This window comes from Daucus carota, chromosome 2 (assembly GCF_001625215.2).
Source record: "Daucus carota subsp. sativus chromosome 2, DH1 v3.0, whole genome shotgun sequence".
Taxonomy (NCBI): Eukaryota; Viridiplantae; Streptophyta; class Magnoliopsida; order Apiales; family Apiaceae; genus Daucus; species Daucus carota.
The window spans coordinates 38458861-38478290 of NC_030382.2; the positions used below are offsets into that span (position 1 = coordinate 38458861).

The 19430-nt window shown below is 32.2% G+C and overlaps 2 protein-coding genes and 1 non-coding gene across 4 annotated transcripts; 1 reads left to right on the top strand and 2 right to left on the bottom strand.

Moving 5' to 3' along the window:
• The first annotated feature begins 2715 nt into the window (after nucleotides 1–2715).
• LOC108209305 (ferredoxin, root R-B1) lies at nucleotides 2716–5108 on the top strand. 2 transcript variants are annotated; one of them, XM_017380137.2, is made up of 2 exons: nucleotides 2716–2871; nucleotides 4498–5108. In XM_017380137.2, the coding sequence occupies exon 2, from the start codon at nucleotides 4498–4500 to the stop codon at nucleotides 4957–4959; it is 462 nt and encodes a 153-aa protein (XP_017235626.1). In that variant the 5' UTR covers nucleotides 2716–2871; the 3' UTR covers nucleotides 4960–5108. The 2 variants fall into 2 exon arrangements, with proteins under 2 accessions (XP_017235626.1, XP_063943477.1); XM_064087407.1 differs by lacking the exon at nucleotides 2716–2871 and adding an exon at nucleotides 3347–3527.
• Nucleotides 5109–5450: 342 nt separating this feature from the next.
• Nucleotides 5451–5523, bottom strand: TRNAR-CCG (transfer RNA arginine (anticodon CCG)). Its single transcript has one exon. It is a non-coding gene; the product is annotated as a tRNA-Arg (tRNA).
• Nucleotides 5524–9904: 4381 nt separating this feature from the next.
• LOC108209304 (glucan endo-1,3-beta-glucosidase 14) lies at nucleotides 9905–12091 on the bottom strand. The gene is made up of 2 exons (XM_017380134.2): nucleotides 11924–12091; nucleotides 9905–11110 (listed from the first exon to the last, which is right to left on the bottom strand). The coding sequence occupies exons 1-2, from the start codon at nucleotides 11976–11978 to the stop codon at nucleotides 9978–9980; spliced, it is 1188 nt and encodes a 395-aa protein (XP_017235623.1). The 5' UTR covers nucleotides 11979–12091; the 3' UTR covers nucleotides 9905–9977.
• Nucleotides 12092–19430: the final 7339 nt, after the last annotated feature.

The window sequence follows — 19430 nt, forward strand, 5'->3', positions numbered from 1 at the left end:
AGAAGCAACTGAGAAAAAAATATTTGCCTCACATTGTAGCCAGTAGCGGATCCAGCTCCGAAATTAAGGAGGGTTGTATATAATATTTTGTAATGATTAATTGGAATAAACAAATGGAAAAAATAATATTCATATTATATAATTCTTTACCGTTCATTTATACTATATACTATACTATAATAAGCCAACATGGATATAATTTGTCGTCGTACAAAATTTTGGTTTGGTCATGTTGGTTTGGTGATTCATTTTATAACTAAAAGTCTGATACACTTACAGGGGTGTATTGGATTGGGAATTTAAAGCATTTTTTTGCATTCATGAAATCCGAGTGTATTCGATTGAGATTGTTTGAAATCCATTAAAATTTTGAGGTATTCAATTGGGATTTTAAATTATGCTACAAAATCTGGTGGTATTCAATTGGGATTTTAAATTATGCTTTAAAATCCGATGGTATTCAATTGGGATTGTTTAAAATCCATTAAAATCTGATGGTATTCAAATGCTGATGGATTTTTTTTCATTTCATAAAATGATGGATTTTGTGGCATTCTTCAGTGTATTTTAAGTTTTTTGAAATCCCATCAAAATCAATGGGATTTTGAAGCATTGTACCTAAATATCATCAACTCTGCGACATTTTATCAAGAATCCGCACAAAATTAAAATCCCATACAATCCATTAAAATCCATAGACTAAAAACAATCCATTAAAATCCCAATCGAATACACCCCCGTTAGAGTTCTCATAATCTTACATCTCTAAACAGTTTGATAGTCTTACATCTCTAAACAATTTGATATACTACAAGATAAAAACTCCACCATTATTCTTTTAAATATAATTTATACTTAGTTAAAAAATAAAAAAAAAAGTTTACCAAAATTTAAGGGGGGTTTAAGGCTAGTAACATGAATAAGTCATGTCAACTTTTATTAGAATGTTGGATACCAAAATGATAACACAAAAAACAAAAAATTAATATTCCGATTATGTAATTTTTAACCGTTGCACGACATTATGTAATTACGTAAAATTAAGGACAAAAATTTAAGGGGTGTTGACTGACCCCTCTTGCCTCTATCAAGATTCGCCTCTGATTGTAGCATAGTTCACTTCCTGCTGATTGCCAGTTGAGGTATAACTAAAAGCATATATTCCTGATAAATATGAAGCTAGCCAGGACTCCAGCCTAACTAAATATGTTATCATTAAATGAAAATATGATGCTTGCGGTTCTAAATTGCTTATTTAAAACTTCATCAGATTCTTGCAACAGCATTCCTTGTAAGATTTATAGTGTTCTTATATCCTTGCTTGAAAATCAAAATTTACGGTCTTGATTGCCTCAAAGACATGGCACTGATAATAAGAAAAAGACAGAGTGCATATGTAATTATATACATAATTATATATTTTATAATAGATATAATTTATATATTATACTTAAATATATAAAACAAAAATAAATAAATAACCAAAAATATTATTGCGGTTCGGTTCGGTTTCTATTTGGTTTTTAAATTTTCGGAAACCAAAACCAAAATTAAAGTATTGGTGCGGTTTTTATTCGGTGCGGTTTTATTTGGTACGGTTTCATACGATTTTCGTGGTTTTTGGTTCGGTTCGGTTTCTGCTCATCCGTGCGCATGCAGCCTCTATCATATTGTTGCTGTTGATTTTGTTAAATAATTCTACTTCTTTCTGGCTCATCTTATCATTACGCGTCAATACAGCTGCGTTGCCCTTCTCAATGTCTGCCTTCTCACAGTAATCAGTATGGATGTTTACGTGTACACCGCAAGTGCCAAAGCTTTCTAGAGTTAAGGTTAACTATTCTGTTTCTAATCCTGGTCTGCGATAATAAGCTGTCAAAAAGTCTGAGACATGCATATAAAGAACATTTTATCTAGTAGAGTGCATTTTTGTCTTCTATATTGCTCTTTCTTCTCATAACTAGTTATTGAAATAATCTTTCAGAGTTATTTCTGTATCTTTAACAATGCTAAATGTTGTAGCTTGTCCTTGTATGGCATTGAAAGCATGGGAGAAATGTGAAGTAAACAGAGTTAACTGTTGACTAAAATATTATCAAACACTTTAAGATTTTAGACGAGTAGTTTCTTCACATGGCATGAGAGTCCAGTTTTGTTCTCCTCTATGTTATTCAATCATATAACTAGAAGGGAGTGTTAATATAATCTATCTAAGAGCTTCCTTTAATACCTCAAAGTTTAGATCCACAGATTCTTATATATAAAGAATTTTTGTAGATATACAATCTTATCAAGTATATGAAATACCATATTTTCTTCGATAATCCAAAACTGCAACATGCAAAGCAGTTCTACCCATCAAACGTTGGTAACTCACCATTCTCAAAAAAATAAAAAAATAGCAAAATTTAAAGACCTTACAGATAAACTTATATTTATTGGTACCGAACATTTTCTCCACATTTTTATAAATCATAAAACAACATATTGTTACTAAAATAAAACATATCATTCTGAAATAATTATTCCTATCATAACATGTTTTCGAGAATTTTTTTTAGAAAAAATCAAAATATAAAATAGGATTAAATAATATTACACAAAAGACATTATATATATAATAAATAATAAATAACCAGTAATGTATATATAAAAATGGGCCAGGCAGTAATTTGGTAGTTTGGGCCGAACAACATGTCTCTTTAATTTTAAATAAGTAGGCAGCCTGCCCTAGCCCAAACACCCAACCGGCCTAACATAGTGGGTTTTACATACTCCAACGTCTCTCTTTTTTCCCACGCCGCTCTTCTCTAAAACCCACTTTGACATTTCATCAAACACAGTGAAGACAAGCGAAGAAGCGTAATCACTGTAAGATTTCTTCTCTTCTTTGTCTTCGTTGATTTATTATTTTATCTTGATTGTATAATATATTATATTGCTCGTTGTGTTCTTTCTATTTTAATCCTCTTTCTTTCATTGCGCTTTGTGATTACTAACCTCATAAGTCATAATACATGAATGTGGCATAAGAAAAAGTGGGTATCAATTATTTTTTTTATTTTTGATTGGCCACTTTGATTTTTTTGCATATACTAATACTACACGGATATAAAATATTAATTGAATGTACAATTAATTGTAAATTGTACTGTAGAGACCAAATTCTGATCTTAGTTTGTAAAAATTAGTGTGATACTACACAAAAGCTTTTCGTTAATAATGTTGTTAAGACAATGTAATTTGTAAATTGTGAAGTTTTGTTTGGATACAGCTTAGTTACTTGTAACTCGTGTGTTATAGGAAAATATGGCATTTGTAGTTGAAAGGGCTATGAAGCAAGATGAAGTTTGTTTTTTGATTGTATTCATTGCATCTTGAGTGTGTGGTTTATCATTTGGTAAAGTGTGGAGCCTCGAGTGAAGAACAGAGAGCTACTCGCTTGTTTCTTCTCATAGTGCTCCAAAAATTTACTGCCTTGGTAGAATTGGATAATATTGTCCTATTATCTTATCAATTCTGTCGAGGCAAATATATTTTTTACATCTGTTTGGATATAGTGGTTGATTGCCTTGAGAACATGTTGCTTGAACGAATTGAAAGATTTTAATTTCTTATTAAATAATTTGATATCTGGACAGATTTTTAGAAAAATTGGGTATTGAAAATTAAAAACTGCCTTACATGACTATAAACTATTAAGTAAATTGTGACAAAAAAAAATAGTTTGTGAAGTGAAGTTGTGATCTCAAGGATGAAGTGAAAAAGTTATAGTGGAATCCCGGGTTTTGTGTTGTAGCTTGTGTGAAATACTCAATCAACTAGTTTATCTTCCTAATTACATCAACAGCATAAAATAATATTGAGAAAGGCTAAAAGGATCATCCATAACTTCATTTATGCTTATTTGGATGTTATTTGCTTGTGTGTTATATCATAAAATATGGCATCCCTAGTTGAAAGAAATCTAAAGCGAGAGGTCCTTGAAGTTACTGATAATATGCAATTCATCTGTTGAGTGAACTATTTATCACATATAGTGTGGAGCCTCGAGTGAAGAACAAAGAGCCACTCGCTTGTTTCTTCTCATAGTGCTCCAAACATCTACTGCCTTTACAGAAATGGCTGATAGCCTGATATGGTCCTATATCTTGTCAATTCTGTGAATGCAAATATGCAAATATGATTGTTTATGTGTAATATGTTCTTATATTTTAACTTATTCAAAGTTAGTTTGCATTTATTAAAGTTTATAGGAGAATGTGGTAGACCTTTGTTTTATCTTAAATGAAGGTCTCGTGCAAGCAAAGAAGATTCTTTTTTTTTTTTTGTAACTTCTGAAATTTGATGGTTCCACAGTTCCGTTAAATATTTATGAAGAGCTTTAAATATTTATGAAGAGCTTTACATTGGGTAAAAGAAATGTAAATTATGAGATATTATATCTGATGAAATGAGCAGTTTTTCTAAATAAAATATATAATGTCTTGTATTCAGATGCTCATGTCAACTGTGAGAGTTCCCTCCCAATGTATGTTGAGAACTGCTTCTCGGCCTCAAAGCCCACTTAACGTTGCCAAAGGCCCAACTTCCATTGCAGCAGTAAAGAGCATCTCCAAATCCTTTGGCTTGAAATCTTCAAATGGTTTCAGAACATCAGCAATGACAGTATACAAGGTTAAGCTGGTTGGACCTGAAGGAGACGAGAAAGAGTTTGATGCCCCTGATGATACTTACATTCTAGATGCTGCTGAGGAGGCAGGGATTGAGCTTCCATATTCCTGCAGAGCAGGTGCATGTTCCACCTGTGCCGGTAAAGTGGTGTCGGGAGCTGTTGACCAGTCAGATGGATCCTTTCTCGACGAGAACCAAATGAAAGAAGGTTATTTGTTGACCTGTGTCTCGTACCCCACTTGTGATTCTGTGATCCATACCCACAAAGAAAGTGATCTTTATTGAGTAGTCTGTATTAGGGCATAAGATATCTTTTCATCTGCAAGCATAGCAATTTGGTAATGTTTGAACCATGTACCAAAATAATATACATATAAAAAGAGGAGGCTGCCCTGGCCTTTCGTTAAATATTCTAATTATCGTGTTTTGCAGTAGCCTTGGTTTATATATATATGCTCGTTTTACATTCTTATGTTGCCTCAATAAGGAAATTGTTTTAACAAGTACATTTCATGAATACTGGCTATTAGTTTTGATCCCACTGCAGCTGTGTGTGTTTTTGGTGAGGATGGAAATTTTGAATGTGGTTCCCGTGTCAAGTTCGTGTCCGATAAAAATTTGAAGATTTTTTTCAAGTAAATTGTGTCAGATTATTTGACAAAAAAATAAAATAAAATTCTACGAGATCATGTTTAAACAAGTTGTTGCCGAAAGTGTGCAATACCAAGTCTGTGAATCTGTGATCGCAGGCATAAAAGCCAAAAAAGTTTCCAGATCGATCACGGTGGGACTCGAACCCACAATCTCCCGCTCCGGAGGCGAGCGCCTTATCCATTAGGCCACGCGACCTGCTCCTTTTGATGATATGCTCATCGTTCAATATATATACTGAATGTCACATAAGACGGCCAACCCTATAATTAGGGCTGAGCAAACGGTCGGTTCGGTCGAAAACCGAACCGAACCGAAATAACCGAAAACCGAACTTTCATATTTTTTGAAACCGAACCGAACCGTACTTGTTTTTCAAACCGAACCGAACCGAAATTACTTCGGTTTTTTCGGTTTGGTTCGGTTAAAACCGAACTTTATATATAAAAAAACTCAGACTCAGAAAATCAAACAAACAAGCTGTAACTCAAAGATAAACCAACAACTCGGACGCTACTCAGAACGACTCGGTGACCGAGAACGGCGACTCAACTCAAATCAAATGGATGCGGAAACACAGAAGTCAACCTACTGAATACCAACAAAAGCAACTCGCAAATCGGAGTTATTAACATCACAACAAAAACTCAAATCGGATTTCAGCAACTCAAGGAATGAATTTATCAACAAGACTCAACAGCAACACAAACTATCTACTTGCAAAACAAAGCAGGCTGACTCAGTAAACAAGGCAGACTCGCAACTCGATATAATACTATGCTGAATCGTTCTTCAATCGAATGTGAAGCTGGTAGCTGGAGATGAGAATGGAGGCTAGAGGCGTGATAAATGCTAATTAGGGTTAGAGTTCAGTGGACTCACAAGTCACGGGCTGTAATAGTATTAGATATTTTTAAGTATTATTATATATATAAATATAAATAATTTAAAATCATATATATATAAAACTTCGGTTATTTCGGTTAAACCGAAATTTTGGTTTCAGAAACCGGACCGAACCGAACTTTTTGTTCGGTTAAAACCGAAAACCGAACTAACCGAAATTTTCAGAAACTTCAAACCAAACCGGACCGAATTTATGCGGTTCGGTTCGGTTATTTCGGTTCGGTTCGGTTTTGCTCAGCCCTACCTATAATCTAACCCATATCAAATATATTTGTTACTATCTCTGTCCCATTTAATTGTATACGTTTCTTTTCAACTGTTCGACACGCATTTCAATGCTCTAATAAAATATAGTTCCGTAACTTATTTTTGAGATTTTCTTTTTCTGAATATAAATATAACATCCAAACATTAATTCAGAAAAAGAAAATTTTAAAAATAAATTACACAACATTTTAAATTCAGGGGGACGGAGGAAGTAAATTTTAGTTATGAATTTTGGAGGGTTGGAGATTCTTTCTAGAGGATATAAACCCAGCAAGTCTCAAGAATGACGAGATTAATCAAAAGTCTCATTTTTCAACAAGAGGATGATCATATTTCAAAACAAATCAAATCGAAAGCAACTATTGATTGAATCTACGAACTTACCAACCATCAATTTATGACTTAAGTTAATAGTATTATTTTGTATATACTAAATATAATTTCTATATGAATTTCCTATACTATGCAGTTCCATAAATCAGCTCCACAAAACAATTTCTGCACATATGCATGATACATCTTTATTAGGTCCGTCTAAAATTCAAATCCAACCCGATTTGAGATCATTTTAGCAGACATGGATTTAATTTTGAAAAAATTGATAATATATAGATTAGATATGAATTTAGGATGATCGGATCGGTTTTAAGATCGAATTTATATATAATAACAAATAATTTTACTTTATCCTACTCATCACATGAACTCTCACAGACGCAAAAATTTGCTTTTGTGGCTAAGTTTCGTTATTGTACTTGTATTCCAAGAATCATTATACTGCATAATTATTACTGATATATAGATTTTTATAATTTTGTAGTAGGTCAATTTTCCTAAAAAATAAAATAAATTAAACAGAGCAAAAATCTGATACAAAATATGTGATCCTAATATATCCATATATGAGTCTACCTATAAAAATTCCGGCACTGATAAGATCAGCACCGAATCCTATGAATTAAATGAATATGAATATAGATTTAGGAATGGATATGAATATAAATTTAGGTCGATCTGATCCGAACGCGATCCTTTGATGGCCTATATCATCTATCAAAGATCAAAATTAATATCAACGAACCAGAATGATGAGAATGAAAACTCCATCTATTTCCTTTGCTGTAAAAAAAACCCGAATTAGACAATATGAATGATGAAAGATGAGAAAAGTTACAGCCTACTTATAAAAGTTTATCTTGATGAATCTGTCTTAATTAAGCATAATTATATTCCCCACTGAAGCGTTAAAGCAAAGATCAAATCTTCTTTTGGCAATGAGGTTGATGGCCTTCCAACCATGGGCTATCTGTAATAGTAGTTGTAATAGTTCATGAAAACAATTATGAGAAAAGAGGTTAGGTTCATTCAGGCACAGATGAATGATTCTTGTCATCAGTTGGTGAACATATTAGGTTTGGGAAAATTAATTTAAAAGTCCCTGAACTATTAGTGTTTTATTGTTTAGGTCCTTGAAATAAAGATTTCAATATCCAAGTCACTTATGTTTTTCGGTTTTCTTGTTTGAGTCCTTCCGTTAATTGAGATTCTCACTTGTCTGTTAGAATCTCAGTTAACGGAAGGACTCAAACAAGAAAACTGAAAACGTAAGTGATCCGGATATTGGAATCTTTATTTAGGGCCCCAGACAATAAAACACCAATAGTTCACGGATATTTAAATTAATTTTCCCTATTAGATTTTTCATAGTTGCGTGGAAAATAACTTGGTAGATTTCTTTACTTTATTACATCTTTTCTTATTTTTCATGGACTGGAATTTCATATAAACAGCAACAGGGAAACTTTTACATAGTTCTCTGGTGAATTCTTATTTATTTCCCCGGAAGAAAAGGAGACCCATGTTCAGCATCATCAAGTCCACAAGTTTGTTTTAGATTTATTGTCAGATGTTTCCTCATTATATACCAGCAGAGTTATATTAGTTATTGAAACCCATGTTCCCAGGCCAGGAAGCCCTGTATAGGACCACCACAGTATGTAGGTCTCATTTTCTTGAGTTACCATCAAGGATGATGTAGAGGTAGCCTGTAGTTGATAACAAATCTTGACAGTTGGTTTGTATATCTTATCTCTTCTAGGCCTCTATACAAGGATTCTCCAAGGAAGAACTATTATGACAGACCCCTCTGACTAGATGATGTCGATAGCCACTAGTAAACGTAAACATCAAGATAAAATCTGTCCCAGCAAGAAATGGTTTTTGCTGGTCATGTATGTGATCCCCACAGGGCCTTGCGGTAGCATTAAGACTAAACATTGATTACAGTCACGACTGAGTTACGAAAGCTATCCTAATGTGTATGAACACTAAGTGGACACAATCAGACCGCCTACGTGATCAAGGTGAATTCTGCTAAGAACAAACCGCACATTACACAGAAAGTCGGTATTAGACGTAAAACTGAAACCGACAGCAGATGAGACCAGGAATTAGTGGGGCACTCAGCCACCTCAGGCTGATGAAGCATCATCAACTTTTTAATAAAGATATAACTAAAGAAAGCAACAGATTCATCATCTTCTAATATAGGCATATCTAAGGAAAGACAAATATGGGAGCTTTCAATATTGGCGGTTTATAAGAAAAAGCTTAAATGCCAAAATGTATGACACTGATGGTGGCTACTTTTACGATGGAAGCAACTTTGGACTTTCGTCTAGTTGGAGGCTGGAGGAATTTTCTACAAAATCCAATTCAAATACATAAATACAACCAGAGATCATGATGGAGAATACTATTGTACATTTTATTATAAACGGAGGAGTGTGGACGGAGAATTATATAATTGAAGTGCGCAAATGGTAGATAAGTATAATATTCAAGAAGTAGACTAGGACTTAATCAACAGATGATACAGGTTCTTTGACCACAAGTTCTTAAACTTTTCAAAGTGTTCAAAAAAAAATTACTGAATCAACTATAATATTCTTTATATGTTTAGAATCTTACATTTTCTTAACTTGTAAATTTAATCCCAGAATGTCGTGATCGTAATTTTAATTGATGGCCTTAAGCCAGAACAACTTTGGACTGCAACTTCTAGCTTCTTTACTAAACTAAAGATAAAAGGAGCAGCTGACCAGTTCATGAGGATAGGTTAAATCTAAATCTACCCCTGTTTGGACATATAATAAATATGAATACTGGGCAAAAAAACAAAAGGAAAGGGAACCTCATTAGTACCTCTAATATCTCAGGCAAGTATAAATGAAACCTCAAGTCCATGTTTCCTAGCCTCAATTTGTACAACACTCTAGCATTCAAGCCAGAGTAGAAGTGCAACAGAAGCGAGGAGAAAGGTGATCAGAGACAACTGGGCCTGTAAATAACGGCAAGTAATATAATTGAAAGCCAAAAAGTATACCTTGCAGGAAATTAAAGGTGATGAGGAGAAATTTTTGAGCTAAAATCACTAAAAAAATTTGTCAATGTTTACAAGAAAGTTGAGAACAAGATCCTTAACCGATTGCAAGTACATTTGACAGAAATGAACACCAGAGGAGGGATAAAACTAAAAACAACAATGTGTTGCTTACGTTCTTATGAGAAGCTGAATAATCAATACGCGGATAACCACTACCGGGATCATTACCCACATTACTCTGTAGCCCTATGTCATACACAGGACTAACATTAGGATAATAGAGCCCGTAGTTCCTTTCCGATACCGGTCCAGGCTTTAAGTTCTCATTGAAAAGTGCAAAGACATAAACATCAATTGGTACTGATGGTCTAGCTGGAGTCCCTTGTCTTTCTGCAATTCTTTGCATCAAATTTCTATTATATATCCCGGCATTTTCAACTGAAGCTCCTACCTCATCAGCATCCCCCTTAGAAGGCCACCCCGTCTCAGAAATTTGAACTGGTATGTCTGTATGACCCATTGCTTTCATTGCTGCATAAACGGCATCAATTTGTGCATATAACATGTTATCATATTTAAGATTTGTGCCAGGATCCTTCATCCCATCATTAGGCTGGAATAGAACGTAATCAAGAGAAATGTGGTCTGGATCGTCTTTGTATGCAAAAAAGGGATATGCATTAATAAGAAATGGCGAATTGGTCTGCGAATGAAATGCAAGAATTGGCTGCATATATTGAGCAAGATCTTCACGGAAGGTCCCTGAGGATGGCGGGAAGGAATTACCCAAGATTTGAAATGAATGAGCTGTTGTTACTAATACCTTTTTGTTCAGGCCAAGATTACCAAGTGCCTTATACACTGATTGCATGGCAGGTGCAAGGTAAGATTTCAACTGATTGTCCTCTCCTGATAACACCTCATTCCCGACGAAAATGCAAGAAATCGTCGTCTGGCTAAGGTGTGGTTGAACATTTTCTTGAATCCAATTTTGGGCTTTCACAGGGTCACCCATAGCTTGAAGGTCTTGATTCCCAAGTCCAATAATGAATTCAACATTCGAATTCGAAAAAGCAGACAACACCTTTGGGTCAGCATCATAAAGCTTCACTCTACTTATGTTGAGAGACTTAAGCAGAGAGGAAACCCTCGAGGGAGGAGGAAGATTGTCTGCAATCTGACCATAGTTAACTCCAACTCCAATACCATGAATCCCAATAAATAAATCTGAAATCAGGTTCAAAAGAAACCACCATTAGGACTTTATCAGCAAAAGAAAGCATCAAAACATCAAAATCAAATATTCAGCACATTTAAGACCTGAAAGCAATCTCAATATACAACCAAGTAGAATTACACAGTCCAAAATTTTCAACACAGTTTTGTTGAAAAAGAAAAAGAGATGCCCACATCATGAAAGTGGAAGTCACATCAATAGAGAATCAATGACAGCTATATTCATTACAAATCAAGTAAACCTTTAGTTCCATACAATCTAACAACTTAAATCATTAAATTTTTTTAATGACACCTCAATAAATTCCCACAAAAACAAGAATAAGAAGCTACTTGCTGAATTTAGCAGAAGGCAGAATATACAGGAAGCCATAAATGATACACACAAAACTGAATATAGTAAATAAACTTGGCAATTCTTTTCCAAATTGAGCAAAAGAACCAAAACCAATAAGAAATAACACATAAACTCACTCAAGAATCAACAAAATATTTACAAGAATCACTTCAAATTATAAACCCACAATTCTATACATTGATCAAACAACTCCCAACTAGTTCACAACAAATCTTTACCAAAAAGGCGGTGGGGGGGGGCGAGAGAGAGAGAGATATGGTAAAAACACAGTCTTGATCAGCCAAATCAAGAAACAAGCCAAACTCCAGCAGAAGAAAACACACAGAATTCACACAAATCAACTCATCATTCATTCCCAAATCAAAAACCCACAATCTCGATATATTTAAACAAGTAAAAACAAAAGGAGACAAGGGTAGAAAGAAAGAGAAAAGATTAAGTGGAACCTGAGAAAGAAAAGAGTTGAAGCAGAAGAATAAGAGCCTTGAAAACGATGGTCATTCTATTTTATCTTTCTTGAAACTCCCTTTGCACCCTTTTTTATTTAAGCACTCCTTTGCATATAATTTTGTGCAAAAGTGTATTGCAGTAATATACAAAGAGCTTTGTTTAGTACATGTGAATGTGTTGTGCTTATATAGAGTGAGATATGAAATGAGGGGTCTACAGGTGATATTTCTGTGATGTGGTTTCACATGACTTGTTTGGTGTCCCCATTCTACCCCTGCCCGCTTCCCAATGTTGATATTACCGACATACCACTTTCCTTCTGCGAACCTGCAGACGTACCTAAATATTGCAGATTTATTTTGGGTACAAGTATTTAATAATTTATTTATTACGTGATGGTAATACTGTTTATTAAGAAATCTGGAGATTAAATACCGGATTCTCCATTGTATATTTGTTTAGACTATTTTATTATCGTTGAGAGAGATATATGTAGATAATATTGTTTGGTTTTTAGTTTTGTATACAATAGTAATAAGTTCTATGTTTTATATACATGAATAAAAATGTTGTTGTACAAATGTTACGAATGGAGTATAATAATTTAAATTTTAAAATTTTGACGAATGTTACAAAGTTATAACATATGATTTATAAATGATAAATACAAATTTTAGTTGTTTCACAATTAGCGGTTTGACCTCTGTAAGAGATTATAAATTATGTAACATATAGACAGACGATTGAATATGAAACTGAAACTAAATTGTTAAAATATTAAAAATTTAATTATATGTAAGGAATTATACAATTCGAAACTGAAATAAATAATAGTCGTTAAAACCTGAAACGTATAAATTGAACTATATTTAAATTGAATTAGATAATTTGATCTAGTCATGGGTGATCGAAAAATTCCGAGTCAATTTGATTATTAATACATTTATAGTAAACTATTATAAACTATGATAAGTAAAGTATAGTTTGTAGTTTGAGATTAGACGTGGCAAAATATGGTTTCGGTTTGGTTTTGGTTCTTATAAAATAGATTTAGTTTGGAGAAATGAACCAAAACTATTTTCAAAGCATATATTAATAAATGTGGTTATGAGTTTAGTTTAAATTATGGGTAACTAGTTTAGTAGGCAAAAATAAAAATTATTTAATGAACAAAAATTAATACACTCAAGTACTCAAGTGACAATATAATGAATACTAAATATAACAAATATAACAAATATAACAATAGTGTGTGTGAGTGTGTGAGTTGATGTAGTGGTTTTAGCTTTTGGCTTCTCCAAGTAAGGTCATGAGTCCGAATCATTGAATGTGTATGTAGTAACTTGCAAAAAAAAAAAGAAAGAAAAGAAAAAGAACGTGTGTGGAGAGTGAAATGTGAGACTAGAAATCAAACCAGATCCTTTTTTCTAAATGTGATTTCAAATGGATCCAAATCCACAATTTTGGTTTGGATTGGTTTAATAGTTTTGCAACCATATTGCCACCTCTGTTTGGGACACTACCTTAATTTTTTTAACATCCCTTCAACTGAACAGTCGTTAAGAAAATTAAATAAAACAATGAAACAATCATCTCTAGGTGAACCGTACCCATAATTTATTGCATTTATCAGAACACATGATTAAAATCCCATTTACAAATTTCGAGGCTTGTCTGTAACTGCGACCTAAGAATGTCACTGTAAAGAATTAGGCGACGACCAGAGGCGGCAGCTGCCTTGTAAGCAAGTTGGACTTGTATTCTTTTTTTAGCTAAATACGCTGGTCTTCTATTCTAGGAGTGGGCATGCGTTTGGCAACGCGCTTTTATTTGTTTATCCATTCCCAACTTCGATTAAATTTACTGCAGTTTCTCATCATATACTACATATCTCTCGTCATTAATAAAACAACTTAAATTTTACATTTTATTATTGTAAAACCAGATTTTATACAAAAACTCTCTTAAGAACTACCCCGTACCTTTAGACGATAATAGTTAATGGACATATTTGACTATCATTAACTATGAGTAGTTTTCTAATTTTTAAACTAAAATCAACTTGTTTATATATATGTATATATTATAAGTAAAATCTGAGAATTTGACGTCTTAATTTTTTCGGTGATTTTATTTTGTTTTTTAATTAATTTCATGAATATATATGATAATATTTATGAATTTTTTAGATATGTTATTATTACTATTAGTATATTTTACACATAACAAATTATTTACTTATGGCTAATATTTGTTAAACAATGAAAAGATTTATTATTACTATTAGTATATTTTACACATAACAAATTATTTACTTATGGCTAATATTTGTTAAACAATGAAAAGATTTAATATTAAAAAATTACATTTTCCTTATAAACAAGTCTAATTATTAAAAAAGAACCTCATAGCACCTGCATAATTTAAACATAGCTCATGTCAACCGTTGGTTTTGAAGAAAGGGTGATAAGCTTGTTTTTATTAATGTAAAAGCAAAATTATATCATCTAGCTCTTTTGTAAAGGCGTCTTGTCTTGTCCCTTAGGATTCGCAAATGTCGACATACAAAATAATTTAGAAACACCAAATATTTTAATTGTGGATACAGTTGTTTCGGACAGTAACTATAAAATATCAAGTCGATATTAATTTTAAAAAGAAAAGCGTGCAAAGAAAGAACGGCGAGTTGTGAAAATGAAAGCGTGTACACACTCGCATCTGTTAGGCTTATTATTCTCCAGCTAGATAACAGCCGTTGACAAACGTAACGTTTTTCGTTTTTGTGTTGGACCATTGTTGATTAAAAGCAGAATTTGACGCGAATTGTTTGAACCGTTAACTCGGCACGAGTTGCTCCAATTTCTGTGACCCACCAACGACCGGTAAAATGATGAACTCGCGCACCAATGGAAGATTAGGCAATATACTTACACGGTTACACAATCATAACTTGCGTGTTTGTGAATATTTGGTGAGAGTAATCATAGAGTTTTGGCATCTTTGTGGTGCGTATTTTTTTCTATTTTTTTCATGCATTATCATGAGTTTTATGCTTTTATCATAATCAAATACTCCCTCCGTCCCTATTTATCTGTCCACTTTGGAAGTAAAAATTTGTCCCTATTTATCTGTCCATTTATACTTTCAAAACTAATTTAATGATAGTTTTTCAAAGATATCTTCATAATTTCAATTTTCAAGGCTTGACTTATTTAAAACTTGGTTGAATTCATGTTTTCAAGACATAAAATAAGGGTATTCCACCATTTTTAAGATATTAACTAGAGGTATTTAATGAAAAAGTTTATACAATCAAGTATTTCTTGGTATGTGTTTTTTTTCCCAAAATGGACAGATAAAAAGGGACGGAGGGAGTAACATATGGATGATTGATGAACGATAAGTTTTATTTCCCACATTATTTGTTTATATATATTTTCAATATAATTTTAATGATTAATTCTCATTATTTTCTCTTAATTGATAATTTACAAAATTAATAAAAGAGGTTTTTCATAAATACCCAAGTCTAAAAGAACTTTTACAAAAATATTATCACTTTTTTGCAAAGATTGCATAATAAGTTGCAAATGGTTGCAATTGACGAAAAATAAGTGCATCTGCGATGCCAATGCTAATATCACAAAAACAAACATGAAATCAACTAAAAGCAACCTATTTATTTGTATTCCATTCAGTATATATCAAACACTCTCTTCCCTGGTCTCTGTACGTAGTCTTGCACGGAGGACAAAGTGAATTCTTTCTCGCCTCTTATACTCATCATAAGGCCTACAAATTGCAAAAACACACTCGTTACATTATCTGCAGTTGAAAGCTCGACATCATTGCCGCAAACCTGACAAAGCTTTAAGAGGTCGTTTAAGAGATGAAAATGGATAGAGCTTTAAAATCCATTTAAGAGGCAACAAATGGATCTGTCGTTTAAGTGATGGTGAAGAAGGAAGATGGAGATGTGCGACCTGGTGAAGCAGAATGAGAAAGATACAATCGAAAAGATGAAGAAGATGAACCCTAAGCTGAGCTGTGACAACAAAGAAACGTACACCTGCAAATGATTTAATCAGATTATTACAGCAATCGTATTTTTGCTAGAAAACCAAACACACAGTAGTTTTGCCATTGAGATGTTAAGAAAGGGCATTTTTGCCAAATTCTCTTAATACAAACTCTTTTTCATACTTTGTGTGCTCATTAATCAAATTATGTATTAAAATTAGTTGTAAAATAATTTATTCAACACAGTTAATATGAATAAAAGTAAGATGTGATATTAATGTGCATGTATTCGTTCATAGTATTAAAGTATAGGACCTATTTTATAAGTAATCAAGTTTAAAATTTTTTGCAAAAATTACTGTCACTTTTTAAAATAAATTGTAAAAATAATATATTTTAAAAACTATTTGCAAAAATACGGTGGTTGCATATGCAACTATATTTGCAACTGTCAGCAATCATATATGCAACTAGAATTGTAACTTTGTAAGAATCTTTTAAAAATTATATTTATATGTATAATAAATTGCAAGTGGTTGCAAATGACGAAAAATGAGTGCCCCTGCGGAGATATCACAAAAGTAACCATGAAATTAACTAAAAGCAAATCAAAAATGCCTAAACGCAACCAAAGTCCATCCTCTTCCTCTTCCCACCTATTCTCCTGCCTCCTATTCGATTTATCTCTCCAATCAAAATGGTTAGACAAATTATTTGTCGGAAGAATAAGTGCTTTCTAACAACTTTCTAGAAACGCTAATGTCTTTAATATAAGATATCGCTGTTTGGGCTTCGTCGACATCAGATCAGAAAAATGCGTCACGCCGTGCTCCGCCAACGAATCAAGCAATTGATTCCTCTTCGCTCGTAGTAGATTCGCCTTAAACACGGAGAATCTATAGTCATGTTCTTTCTCATCACTGTAAGACTTTCTGAACTCGGTCTTAAAGAGCGTATAGTGATGATCGGCGTTGAGGAGATTAACAGATTGTTTCTCCTTCGGCACGACTTGTAAATAGATTTTAGAGAAAATAGTATATTTGTAAATAAAATTCAAAAATTAATATACTTGATAAATTACCTGAAGTATATACCTTATTTTTAAAATTTATAGTTGATTTTCTTATCTTTTCCTAGTACCTTGATAAACAAAATTTATCATGAACCGAATTTCAAAGAATACTTTAAAATGTAATAACATGAATTTTACAAATATTGTCATGTAACGTCAAAGTTATCAGTAGACTCACAAAATATAATTTAAGATGGTCAAATTGCAAAGTTAATAAAATACTAAGCAACATTTTTTGGGCATGATTAATGGACTATATATTATTCCTTCGAAAATTATGTAAAATTACTAAATTAGATATATATAATTCAATATGATCAAATTCAACCATGACAAGATCAAATTTCAAAATACACGTATAAAAATAATTGATTTCATTTCACTTGGGCTATTCTATTTCTTTTTTTTTTTTTTTTTGACAGAGGGCTATTCTATTTCTAACTATGTAATAATAATTCATTCCAACCAACTCGAACCAATCCATAATAAATATGATGGCGTCATGTTTAGTTTAAGCAAAATATGATTAAAATTTTTAAATCAGTTTAATTGAATTGGATTGTTTAAATATTTATAGCCCGTCCAATTCGATCTATGTACACGCTAATCACGAGAAATGTATGAAAAAAAAAATAGAGAAGTATCTCATTTTTTAAGCCAAGTTACATGAAAAGTGGTTTCTATTACTATCTCATGATTTTTAGTTATAAAAATAAAAAAAATATTTCAATAGACTCTTAACCAAATTTTTTTATTTTTATAACTAAAAGTCATGAGTCAGTAATAGAAATCATTTTTCATGTAACTTAGGCTTCAAAAATAAGGAATGGAACAATTGTTACAAAACATCTGTTGATATAAAAGCCGCCATGCATATTATTACTTCGGAAAAAGTCAACATACTCTTAGATCGAATAAATCTTACTACAAGATGCATATTCTCCAACTGCAAGTCAAAGATGAGATCGTGAGTTTAACATGACTGAGATGTCAAATGTGTGGCCATCTTGCTGGATTGGCTGCCAAGGGTCTGACCATAATCTATTATGTCATGGGGGAAGTACCATGTCAGCTGAACAAAAACGGGCTCAATCAATTCATCATGCTTTTTTAGTTGGTTTGCTTAACTCGAAATATATGACTGCAGCTCCACGGGCAACTCCCTAATCAGAACCATACTGCGATTTTATACAATTTTTTTTAGAATCGCAAATTAAATTGTATTATATTATAGATTATATATGTTTTCTTAAAATCACAAATTAAATGGCATGCACGATTTGGTTGAATATTCAAATCATAATCTTATTGTCCTAATATAAAAAATCACGTAAATCACATTACAAAAATCAGTGTGATGTGATATTTGCGATATGTATATTTAGGAATAATATTTCTGGATGAGATTATGGACAAAATTTAAATATATGACAAATCAAAATATTATTTTACGATAAATTTTTATGATATTTATCATTTAAGGGGTACAATGATTATCAAAATGAATATAAATAAAAATATATTAATAAAAAGTATTAAGAGTTATATTATAAGACTATAATCATTTTATAAAAATTTAATATATTAATAATACTAAATTTATAAAATAATAATTAAATATTATTTGAACAAGTTTAGTAAAAAGATGCATAACATAATATATTCATGCAAGGTATAGAGTCTTGCTAACTTCTAGATACGCTCAAAACAGTCTTAAAGGCAAGACTTGATCATACATGATTTCAGACCCATCCACACCCTATATAACCCCGTCTATGATTCATCACAGTCTCAAAATCTTTTTCATTTTGTTTAATGGCATTAGTGCGCTTATTTAATTTATGTCTTACCGTAATGACCTAAACTATATTGATTGTCTATGATTTAAAAATAATATTTTGTGTTTATTTAAACATTAAAATTTCTCTCTCAGGAGAGTCAACAGCGTCATCTCCTCCGAACCCTACTCGTTTCCGTCTTCTTATCCACCTCTTCCGCCCACTTCCATTTCCATCTTTTCTTCCCATCTCGATTCTCAATCTTAAATATAAATTTTTTAAATATTCTTAATCACCGCTTTTCTATCCACACAACACCTTTTTTCTAATCACTGCTTCAATAAAATCGAGTTTTGTTCCTTAAAATTCAAAAAACACATTTCAATTTTTTCAATCTCCTTCTATTTGAGTTATTGTTTGTGAGTTTGAGTGTCTCTTTTTGTACGACGTGTTGGGCTATACCATATATTGCATTTAGCAACCCCTGAAAATAGTTGGTATATTATAAAAAATCATTGCAATAGCTTCTATTGCAATGATTTTCATAAAACTGACCATTAATCATGTTTAATGGATTTAATAAACCCTTAATTCTGATTACAAGTTACCTATTTGATATTTATGTTCTCAAAA